Source organism: Giraffa tippelskirchi, chromosome 10, assembly GCF_054371585.1.
Source record: "Giraffa tippelskirchi isolate mGirTip1 chromosome 10, T2T-mGirTip1v1.2.pri, whole genome shotgun sequence".
In the NCBI taxonomy this organism is placed as follows: Eukaryota; Metazoa; Chordata; class Mammalia; order Artiodactyla; family Giraffidae; genus Giraffa; species Giraffa tippelskirchi.
The window spans coordinates 93,255,854-93,267,997 of NC_137284.1; the positions used below are offsets into that span (position 1 = coordinate 93,255,854).

At 39.8% G+C, this 12,144-nt stretch overlaps 1 protein-coding gene across 2 annotated transcripts in view; it reads right to left on the bottom strand.

The window, feature by feature from the left end:
- Positions 1-10,949, bottom strand: part of SYPL1 (synaptophysin like 1) — a 31,939-nt gene extending 20,990 nt beyond the window's left edge. For both annotated transcript variants that reach the window (XM_081535910.1, XM_081535909.1), the window contains exons 1-2: positions 10,853-10,949; positions 10,533-10,604 (exon numbers count right to left, since the gene is read on the bottom strand). In XM_081535910.1, the coding sequence (XP_081392036.1) occupies positions 10,533-10,604; positions 10,853-10,903 (123 nt within the window). In that variant the 5' untranslated portion in view covers positions 10,904-10,949. The remainder of the gene's footprint in view (positions 1-10,532; positions 10,605-10,852) is intronic.
- Positions 10,950-12,144: the final 1,195 nt, after the last annotated feature.

Below are 12,144 nucleotides of genomic sequence, written 5' to 3' on the forward strand. Positions count from 1 at the left end.
GCTGTTCAGGAAAATTATATAATTGAAATCTTCAGAAACAGACCTAAAAGTATACTGTAAATGAGGGTTTATGTCCAAAATCAATGCATGCTGTTTTACTAAATCAAATGACCATTCAGTTCTTTAGATGAACTATCATAGCATGTCTGCTTTTACAGTTTGTCAGATTAGATGCCTAGAGCCAAGGTATTGATTTTTCTAAGTCAAAGTCTGAAGCATTTATTAAAGATATTCATTTTTAAAAAACATTTTATTACTGATGTTGATATTTCAGTTTATTTCCACTGTGCACTGAGCAGTAAAGTCAGTTTCAAAGTGCTTCAATTTCACTTTTCTATTATTTCAGTCTGTTTGAAAAGTACAATCACAGAAAGTTCTAAATAGCCTGCTAGTAGTTTCCATAAACCACAAGAAATTTTTTTTTTAATAAATTTATTTATTTTAGTTGGGGGCTAATTACTTTACAATATTGTAGTGGTTTTTGCCATACATTGACATGAATCAGCCATGGGTTTACATGTGTTCCCCTTCCTGGACCCCCCACCCACCTCCCTCCCTATCCCATCCCTCTGGGTCATCCCATTGCCCCAGCCCTGAGCATTTGTCTCATGCATCGAACATGGAATGGTGTTCTGTTTCACATATGATAATATACATGTTTCAATTCTATTGTCCCAGAATGTCCCACCCTCACCGTCTCCCTCAGAGTCCATAAGACTATTCTATGCATCTGTGTCTCTTATTCTGTCTCGTATATAGGGTTATCGTTACCATCTTTCAAATTCCATATATATGCATTAGTATACTGTATTGGTGTTTTTCTTTCTGGCTTACTTCACTCTGTATAATGGGCTCCAGTTTCATCCATCTCAATAGAACCGATTCAAATGTATTTTTTTTAATGGCTGAGTAATATTCCATTGTGTATATGTACCACAGCTTCCTTATCCATTCATCTGCTGATGGACATCTAGGTTGCTTCCATGTCCTGGCTATTGTAAACAGTGCTGCGATGAACATTGGGGTACACACATCTCTTTCAATTCTGGTTTCCTCAGTGTGTATGCCCAGCAGTGGGATTGCTGGGTCATATGGCAGTTCTATTCCCAGTTTTTTAAGGAATCTCCACACTGTTCTCCATGGTGGCTGTACTAGTCTGCATTCCCACCAACAGTGTAAGAGGGTTCCCTTTTCTCCACACCCTCTTCAGCATTTATTGCTTGTAGACTTTTGGATAGCAGCAATTCTGACTAGTGTGAAATGGTACCTCATGGTGGTTTTGATTTGCATTTCTCTGATAATGAGTAATGTTGAGCATCTTTTCATGTGTTTGTTAGCCATCTGTATGTCTTCTTTGGAGAAATGTCTGTTTAGTTCTTTGGCCCATTTTTTGATTGGGTCGTTTATTTTTCTGGAATTCAGCTGCAGGAGTTGCTTGTATATTTTTGAGATTAATTGTTTGTCTGTTGCTTCGTTTGCTATTATTTTCTCCCATTCTGAAGGCTGTCTTTTCACCTTGCTTATAGTTTCCTTTGTTGTGCAAAAAAGCTTTTAAGTTTAATTAGGTCCCATTTGTTTATTTTTGCTTTTATTTCCAATATTCTGGGACGTGGGTCATGGAGGATCCTGCTGTGATTTATGTCGGAGAGTGTTTTGCCAATGCCATAAACCATAAGAATTTGAACCATGAGAAGTAAACCTGAGTTCCTGTTGAATAAATAGCAAGATGTTTTTTGCTAACTCGTAAATTATTACATGTTGAAAACATCTCTATGTCACCTTTATTCTTAGACAATTTTTTAGCTGCATATGGAATTAGAAATCTCTGAGGAACCAAAATATACCTATTTTAAAATCATTCAGACTGTTCTATTATTTTTACATCTTTTGGAGTGAATCAGTATTCCGACTCTTGATCTGGATGGCTGTCTTGAAATGAGTCTGTCACTTCACAGAAAACTGCGTATCTCTTACCACTGATATAATCTGAGCTTTTAGGTGAACTAGTTTTCTTCATGTGTTTCAGGACATTTGATGCAGGCTCAACTTGAGTATGTTATTTCCCCCTTTTCCATCTTGGTCTAGTGGTTTTATAAGTCATCTCCCTGCCCAGTAGTTTTATAGTCATTTCTAACTCCCTACTTCGCAAACACTGTATCTATATTTTGGGACCCCAAACTACTAACATAGGAGAATATTCAAGTTATCACAAATCCAGACCTTAAGCAGGTAGACTGATTCAAGTCTTTGTTAGTACTTTAAGTACTCTACTCCATGGAAGTCATAAATCCAAAAAATAGGTTGAAGCTTTTTCTTAGATTTATTTCCCAGATCCAAGAATAGTCCTTCTCCCACCCATATTTCTGTTCCATTGCTGGTCCCCAACGATGTTTACCCTGTATGAGAAAAGCAATTCTCAGTGTGTGTGGTCTGTGGATCCCAAGGAGTACCCAAGACTCTTTCAAGGGGTCTATGAGGTCAAAAATACTTTCACAATATTATTACATTATTTGCTTTTTACACTATGTTGACATTTGTGCTGATCGACACAAAAGCACTGATGGGTAAAACTGCTAGGATTCAGCAAGAATCAGCAAAAGCATCAAACAGTTCATTGCCATGCACTTGCAGTTAATGAAAAAAGCCAGTTTTACTTGAAAGTGTCTTTGATGAAACAGAAAAATTATTACTTTTATTAAATCCTGACTCTTGAGTTTTCTTAAAATTCTGTGGGATGAAACAAGATGTGCAAATACTTTTACTACTGAAAAGACAAGCTAAGGACTGCGAGTAAATATTTGCGAACGATGCAACTGACAAGGGTTTAATTTCCAAAATATACAAACTGCTCACACAACTCCATAACAAAAAGGAACCTAATCAAAAAAGGGCAGAAGACCTAAATAGACATTTCTCCAAAGAAGACATACAGATGGCCAATAGGTACCTGACAAGATGTTCAGCTTCGCTAATTATCAGGGAACTGTAAACAATGTGATATCACCTCACACCAGTCAGAATGGCAGTCATCAAAAAGTCTACAAACAATAAATGCTGGAGAGAATGTGGAGAAAAGGCAATCCTCTTATATTACTGGTGGGAATGTAAACTGGTGCAGTCACAGAAAACAGTATGGAGGTTCTTTAAAAAACTAAAAACAGAGTTGCCATATGATCTGGCAATCCCACTCCTGAGTATATACCTGGAGAAAACTCGAATTTGAAAATGCACCAATGCTCATAGCAGCACCATTTACAAAGCCAAGATATGGAAGCAACCTAAATGTTCACTGACAGATGAATGGATAAAGATGTAGTCTATAAATAGAATGGAATGCTACTCAGCCATAAAAAAGAATGAAATAATGCCATTTGCAGCAACTTGGATAAATCTAGAGATTTTCAGACTAAATGAAGTTAGTCAGAAAGAGAAAGACAAATATCATAAGATATCACTTATATGTGGAATCTAAACATATGATACAAGTAAACACAAAAAACAGAAAGAGACTCACAGACACAGAAAACAAACTTATAGTTACCAAAGAAGAGTCAGGGAGAAATAAATTAGGAGTTTGGGATTAGCAGATACACACTACTATAGAAAACATAAATAACAAGGTCCTACTGTATAGCACGGGGAACTATAACATACTGTAATAAACTATAATGGAAATGAAAAAGAATATATGTATGTATAACTGAATCACTTTGCTGTACACTAGAAACTAAAACGACATTGTAAATTAACTATAGTACTTCAATAACGAATGAACAAACAAAAATCACTTTTACTGCATACCGAAATACAATGGTTGTCTCCAGGGAGAGCATTTAAGCAATTGAGTTGTTCCTTGAATCAGTCACTTTTTTCGATGAATACTATTTTTACTTGAAAGAATGAGTAATAGACAAAATATAGTTATTCTGACTCAGATATGTCAGACCTTTTTTTTAAAATGAATAAAATGAGCCTTTTACTTTAAGAAAAACCAGCAGCATTTGTTGTCACTGATGTAATCTAACTTTCAAGTGATTATTTTAAAATAAAAAAAATTTTTTTAATCTCAGCTTAAATTTCTAATATGGTAAATACTGACTGATATAACCTACATACACAAAAGTTCTTTGGGGTGCTCAATATTTAGGTGTTTAAAGGGGTTCTGAGACCAGTGTTTGAGAACACCTTATTATAATAAAGCATTGCTCTGTTACCTCAGATTTCCCTTTAATGTTTTATCAGGAATTGTTATTTGTGTGAGGTAAGTGCATATGTGTATATGTTTGTGCATTCTAAAAGCACTGACTATATATATGTACATATATATATACACACAACATAAATATATATATAGTCTATGGAACAAACATCTAGTATATTCCATGAGTGTTCAAAGTAAATACCGAGAGGATTCCAGGTAGAAGAAACAGAGAGCAAAGGGAGGGGGTAAGTCAGTCAGTCTATTACAAGTTTTACATGTACAGAGAGATCTGTTAGGCACAAAATACTATTTGAAATCCTTTTTTTTCCTTTCCACAATAGAGAAAAAAAGTGAACACAAATGGCAAGGTTAAGAGAAAGAGAAGTTTCTTAAAAAGCAGTCAGTGTCACAGACTGATAGCCTAAAAGTTTAAATATTAAGCAAATGGATGAAACAAACATCAGTCGAAGTGTGCCTCATCCCCTGTACTCTGTAACACAATCTGTATTTTCTGTGGTGTTCCTCTGTGCTATATTATAAACCACAAAATTGTAATAAAACATGGTCCCTGTTTGCAAAAATCTTAGTAGTCTACTTGGGATGATTATTCTATATAAACTAGCACATATTTCTGAAAGTATGCTGTTTAAACAAACTGATATATGTAATGCTCAAATGGTTATAGGTTTTCTTAATCATTGTTTTTCACACTAACTTTCCTGGAGAATAATTTACCCCAAAGCAATGAAGTTGCAAAAGAGTCAGACATGACTGAGGGACTAAACAATAATGTTTTTAAATGTTCTTTTGAATTTGCTCATTAATTATAAGTATAAAATCAGAAAAAAACATTCAAACTTGATAAATGAATCAAGAAACCCCTACTTGTTTTTAACTTCTAAGATCTAGTAGAAACATGAATGTAACAAGAAAAAAATTACATCAGGAATCTTACATTTTTGTTTCTTAAACTTGAAATTTTTGGTAATCTTTTCATTAACTTTATTAAAAGACCAATCAGAAACACAAAAGGAAGTTACTGAAAAGCCTAAGAACAGATTTTTGAGTCCAGGATATAGTAATCACAATCATGGGATACTGGGCAGGTTACTTAATTTCTCTGAGCCTCAGTAACACAGAGATAACAACAGTTTTATATATGCATATATATATAAAACTACTATGCATATATATATATATGTATATATATATATATATATACATACAGAAGGGGATGACAGAGGATGAGATGGCTGGCTGGCATCACCGATTCGATGGACATGAGTTTAGGTAAACTCTGGGAGTTGGTGATGGACAGAGAAGCCTAGCGTGCTGCGATTCATGGGGTCGCAGAGTCGGACACGACTGAGCGACTGAACTGAACTGAACTGATATATATATGCATAGTAGCTGCAGTTTAGAAGTTTTATATATGCATATATAAAACAGTTTTAAAACAGTTTTATATATGCATATATATATAAAACATATATATATATAAAACTACCATGCATATATATATATATATATATATATATATATATATGCATAGTAGCTGCAGTTTAGAAGCAAAGTAGAAATGCTTCTGCTTTGGCAACTGGATTTTTATCCTGTCAATAAATATTTACTGGGTGCTTGCCTTCATGTCTCTGAGGCCTTCAGATTTGTAACCCCTTGAAAGTTACATATTATCAGATTGTATCTTACTCTAACATCTTCTAGAATCTTGTTAAAGACAAACTGATTTGGAGGATTATTTTGATAGTAATATTTACAATAAACAGCCTTTATCTAGATTTTATATTTGTTTGTAAACTTTTTGACTATTTTTAGAAGCAACCCATACATCTTTCAACACCTTATGAACTTCAACAATTCATTCAAAACACATTTAAAAATTCCTGCTATGGGCCTTTCTCTTCTAGAACTTTGTCTTATTCCTCTCAGCTTCTGTTTTAAACCTTCTGTTCAAAAGTCTCTTCTCTACAGTGTACACACACATTCAATCTTTCCCATCTTTAAAATAGGTTTCCACCCAGGCTTTCCTGCTGGCTCAGATGGTAAAGAATCTGCCTGTAATCCTGGAGACCCAGGCTCAATCCCTGGGTCCAGAAGCACCCCTGGAGAAGGGAATGGCAACCCACTCCAGTATTCTTGCCTGGAGAATTCTATCAATAGAGGAGCCTGCCAGGCTACAGGAGGTTGCAAAGAGTCGGACATGACTGAGTGACTAACACTTGCATTCTCTCCCATCTTCACAGTCAAATAGTGGTCTACCCTCACTGTATTCTTTCTTACATACATCCATTTGGCCTACTACCATCTGGTTTCTGATTTTACCAAAACTGCTCTTACTAAAGCCTACTGCTTACCAAAATCAAGATATGGCATTTTAGTAATTATTTTACTTAACCTATCGCACCTAATCTGCTTCCCTGGTGGCTCAGATGGTAAAGCGTCTGCTTACAATGCAGGAGACCCGGGTTCAATCCCTAGGTCAGGAAGATCTCCTGGAGAAGAAAATGGCAACCCACTCCAGTATTCTTGCCTGGAAAACTCCATGGATGGAGGAGCCTGGTGGGCTACAGTCCATGGGGTCGCAAAGAGTCAGACACGAATGAGTGACTTCACTTTCACTTTCTTTAACATTGCACCTAATATTGCTGAGTACTCTTTTCTTGAAATAACTCTCTTTTCTTGAAATATCTCTAATAGTGACAGATATTTCTCTCCATTCTCCTAACTAACTATTCCCTTTTTCCTTTGCAATCAAATATTTGCTGAATCTCCAGCCCGTATTTCTTTTAAATTCTAGACCTATATATCTACAGGGTACCGCCACTTACATGCTCTAAAGAGACCACAAACTTAATATATCCAAAACCTTATTGACCTTCTACCTAAAATCTGCGGCTTTTCCTTAGTGATCTGTCTTAGATAGATGTGCCACTACTACTCCAAGTCAGAAGCATGGCAGTCATCTTAGAGCCCTGCCTTTTCTTCATCCTACAAATATTCTTGGGAAGCCCTGGTAACTCAGCAGTAAAGAATTCGCCTGCCCACTGTTCACAACAGCTAGGACATGGAAGCAACCTAGATGTACACTGGAAGACTAATGGATAAGGAAGTTGTGGTACATACACACAATGGGATATTACTCAGTTTTAAAAAAGAATGCATTTGAGTCAGTTCTAATGAGGTGGATGGAACTGGAGCCTATTATACAGAGTGAAGTAAGCCAGAAAGAGAAACACCAATACAGTATATTAACTCACATATATGGAATTTAGCAAGATGGTAACAACAACCCTATATGCAAGAAAGACAGCAAAATAGACACAGCTGTAAAGAACACTTCTAGACTATGTGGCAGAAGGCGAGGGTAGCATGATTTGAGAGAACAGCACTGAAACATGTGTATTACCGCTACTGCTGCTAGCAGCAGCAGCAGCAAGTTCAATGCATGAAGCAGGGCACTCAAAGCCGGAGCTCTGGGACAACCCAGAGGGATGGGTGGGGAGGGAGGTGGGAGGGAGGTTCAGGATGGGTGGACGTGTGCACCTGCGGCTGATTCCTATCAATGTACTGCAAAAACCACCACAATATGGTAAAGTAACTGGCCTCTAATTAAATAAATTAATTAAAAATAAATAAACAAAATTCAGGAAGAGTTAAAAACAAAAAAGAATTCGCCTACAATGTAGGAGATGTGGGTTCATTCCCTGGGTGGGGAAGACCACCTGGAGAAGAAAATGGCAACCCACTCCAGTATTCTTGCCTGAAAAATCCCACAGACAGAGGAGTCTGGTGGGCTACAGTTCATGGAGTCAGAGATGGACAAGACTTAGTGACTAAACACACTCAAACACACAAATATATTCTAATTTATAAACCTCTTGCTTTCTAATTCCACTGCGATTAGTTTTAGGCCTTCATTATACTTCAAACAATAGACTTCCCTTTCTTCAATTATGGTCTTTCCTTTTCGATTCATCCCCCACACTGCTGACAAAATAAAAATTTCTAAAAGGCAAATCTAATTATATTATCCATTTATTTATTTACTCTTGAATGAGTGAATCCACTACACACAATAGGAATTCTGGTCTTAAGTGGAAGCTGTACAATAAACAACACAAAATTCTGTACCTGCATGTATGCATTTTCTTAAGGGCCTAGATTATCCAAGGTTAACCCAAAGGGTTAAGAACCACTGGCTCATAGAATAAACTCCAAACTATTCTGCAAGCCCTTTGAAACCTTTCAGAATCATCTCAAAATGCCATCTCCTTCCCGGTAAAGACTGCAGTCAACCTCAACTACTGAAGTTCTCAAATTGGGCTCTGCTGCTTCAACTTTTCACACCACTGAACATAAGCTCCTCTTTACCTAAAAAGCCATTCCCCACCCATTCCCCAAGTGAACAAGTTCTTTAATCTATGAAATCCTCTCTACACCTCCAAGCAATTTGATTTCTCCTTCCTTTCACCTACTACACTTGACCTATACCTTTATTATAGTATTGGTCATACGGCATATTTATATTTCTTTTCATGTCTTTTATTAGGTCATGAGGAAAAAAACCACGTTTTATTCACCGTTTGTTAGCGCTTAGCACAGCACCAGTATATAATACACACTCAAATATTTGTTGAATAAATAATTCTCTACCTCATCACCAATGAATATTCTTTTCATGAGTCTCTGTATAATAATGAGTTGTTCAAACTGAAAGTATTTTCCTAAGCTTAAAAATGCTTTCTTTCAAAAATGTCAGACCTATGATCACTAATAAACTTACCACTAATATTTTAAAATATTAAGAAAAAAAGTTGTTTTAAAAAAGACTGATGAATAATGTAAGCACAAACATAAACAACTGACTTCATTTAAGTGAAATTTTAAATTAATTATAAGTTTAATTATAATCCTCAAGAAGCCTAAACTACTAGGTGTGAGATTTTTTTTGCCTTAAACTTGGTATTTGATTAGCCCAGTTAAATGTGTTTTTCCTCTTGCAATGTAAAATTTTTATATACTCAAATAGAATTCTCTTTATATTTACATCTGGACAGATGTTTATAGAATCCTAAATACGTACATTTAGGTGTCTTTAACGTAAACGTTTGTGTGAAATTAGCACAGTTTTCAGAAAACACCAAGTAAAACTTTGGGGGAAACTTTGGGAAATCAGATTGAGCATTCATTAGGAGAATCTGAGTTTCTGTGTTACGTCCGCAGGTTATTTAAAACAGGAAATCTAAGTTCTTGCTCTTCACCACTTTATCACGAACATACGGGGTTGAAGAGATACGGATGTAAATATTGCTAGCTACAAAAGCAACTTGCCTGCGCACTGAACAGATGCCAGCTGCCTACTAATACGGGCCTGAAAACCAGCACTGGAATATGAACTAGGCCACTAACTCTGAAGGCAGTGCCTGGTGTATTCACTAAGCCCTCCAAAGTGATCATTACCAAGGTCGAAGTAATAAATCTGCTTTGATGTTAATGATTGAGAGTGTCCCCAGGGAAGGACTGAAAGCTGACTGCAGGATGCTTTTGCGAAATACCTAAAACAAACTGGATTCCTAACTTGTGTTCCCAACTTGCGATTCCTAACGTGTGTTTCAGTGGATCAGACTAACAACGCATTTTGTTTAGAGCTTCTCCCCCCACCTCCGCCCGCTTCCCTGTCCCAGTTTATTTTTATCTTTTTTAACTTGGAGCCAATCTTAAAAGCATATTAAGACCCAAGAGCTCGTCATATCGCTTGGAGAAGGCACACCAACTTCTGAGGGAGCGCGGCCTCGAGTCCGCAGGGGACAGAAATGCACTGGCTGGCCCCTTCTACTAGAGGCGCAGAGGCAGCGCCTGCCGGCCTGAGCGCGACTCCAGCCCGCCGGGTTTCGGTTAGACCGCAACAGGAAGTTTTCTCTTCCCTTGCGGAAAGCTGTGAAGCCAAAGTGAAATTTGAACCCCCACTCTCCCGGGGACACTCAGAGGAGAGCTTCGGAGTGTGTGTGTAGGGGTGGGGGTTGGGGGGTTCCGCCTGCGACGGAGGCAGCCGAGGGACTCGTGATTCGACGCCGACCGCAGCGTCCCCGCCCCGCGCGGGCTCAGGCCTCGGCCTCTCTTCCCCTCCCCGCGCGTCCAGTCCCGTCCGGGGCCGTCCCCGGGGGCAAAGGCGGCTTCGCGGCCCGTGCGGGGCGCGCTGCGCCCCAGTTCCCAGAGATCCCAGTCTCCCGGGAGAGGGCGCCGGAAGGGGAGCAGGAACCGGAGCGGGCGCGGCGACGCGATTCCCAGCCTCCCCGGCGCAGGCTGCACTCACCCACTCGAGGACTTTGATGAAGCCGAGAGGCTCCTTGAGCGGGTTGAGGTTGAGCTGGAAGGAGGACATCCTCTGAGGGAAGGAGGGAAAAAGTGTTAGGACGGCGGGGCGGAGGAGGAGGGGGACCGACCAGACAGAGCTCCACGGCCGCGAGGAAGGGCAGGAGAGGCGTCTCCGGGAGGCGGGCCTGGGAGGCCGCGGGGCGGGGCGGCGGCGGTTGAGCCGCTTGCCGAGGCGCTGGGGCGGAGACGGAGAGGGGCGGGCGCGGGAGGCGAGGGCGGACACGGGCATGGAAGGGGCGGTGCCTCCCCTAGCCGTACCTGGCCCAGCCGGCTGATCCGCTGGCGAACCAAGTAGATGTTGGACGCCATGCTGCGTGCGCCGCGCCCCCTTCTCTCAAGTCCAGCCTCCGCGCTCGGATTCCTGCCGCGCATGCGCGCGCTCAGTCCCACGCCAGCGTAGCTGGGGCCGCTGCCTCGCGCAGCGAAAGCTATCCGGCGGAAAGCTACGGCTTTGGCCCAAAAGCTTAATTACACTGGCTTCCCGTCACTCTTCCCAATGTTTTAGCTAGGTTTATAACATACTTACACAAATGAAGGCGCGATTCAAGGCTGGTGTTAGAGACCTTCCATTCTTTTAAAATGATGGAAAGTTACTTCAGAACAACGGACTTTGAGCGACCACGCTGTACAGGGTCTTTCTCAGAAGCGTGATTGATCAAACATTCTTACGGAAATTGTTTATTTTCAAACTTACCATTGGAGTCAGGGTTGAACGATGTACAAAAAAGGTTATACCTAATAGAAAAAGACTTGGTCCGACAGGCTTCTTCTAACCCATTTACCCAGCTCTCCTACCCTGTCAGTCAAGTTTTCTACGTGGGGCGCTCTTGGAGTCTACAGAAGGCTAACCGCTGCTCCCCATTCAAGAGTCGCCTAGGTGACACCTTCCTTCTGGCACCCAGTTATCGGAGCCCCGAAGAAATGATCTTTTTGGTTTCCTTAGTATCTTGGAAGTTCTTGGAGATGAAATGCTGGCCTTTTGGCGTGTATGGTAAGGGGACTAACATCATGTACCCCTAATAAGGAAGAAAGGAATCTAGCACAACGGAATCTCAATATACCAGCTCCCAAGTATTTACCTATGTATACTGATTTTCCAAGCACTTATCTATGAGTCAGCAGATTCCTCGCCATTGCAGTTATTCAAGTGTTACTGACCTTCTTTCTAAGAAGCTAACCCTTTCTCATTTGAGACCTATTGACCTCCTTGTTTGTTTCCCAGAGAATGCAGAGAACATATTTCAATTTCCTGGTCCATAGAGACAATCTTATTCTTTTGATTCTGACTTCCATTCTTCAATCCCTGCCCAGTGCCTTATATTCAGTGGACACCTAGTGAATGATTACAGATTCCTCTTACCAAACAAGAAGGCTTCAGAGATGCTCCTTAAGGCAGAATCAGTGGAAGGTGACCATGCATTAGTACCCAGTACTCCTGAGACCACTGTAAGGAATACCTCAGGTCCTCCTGCTCCCCACCCCCTTTTAAAAATTTTTCTACTGGCAGTTATGGAATTCCCATGGTAGTGATCTCCATACTGGCTTCCTTG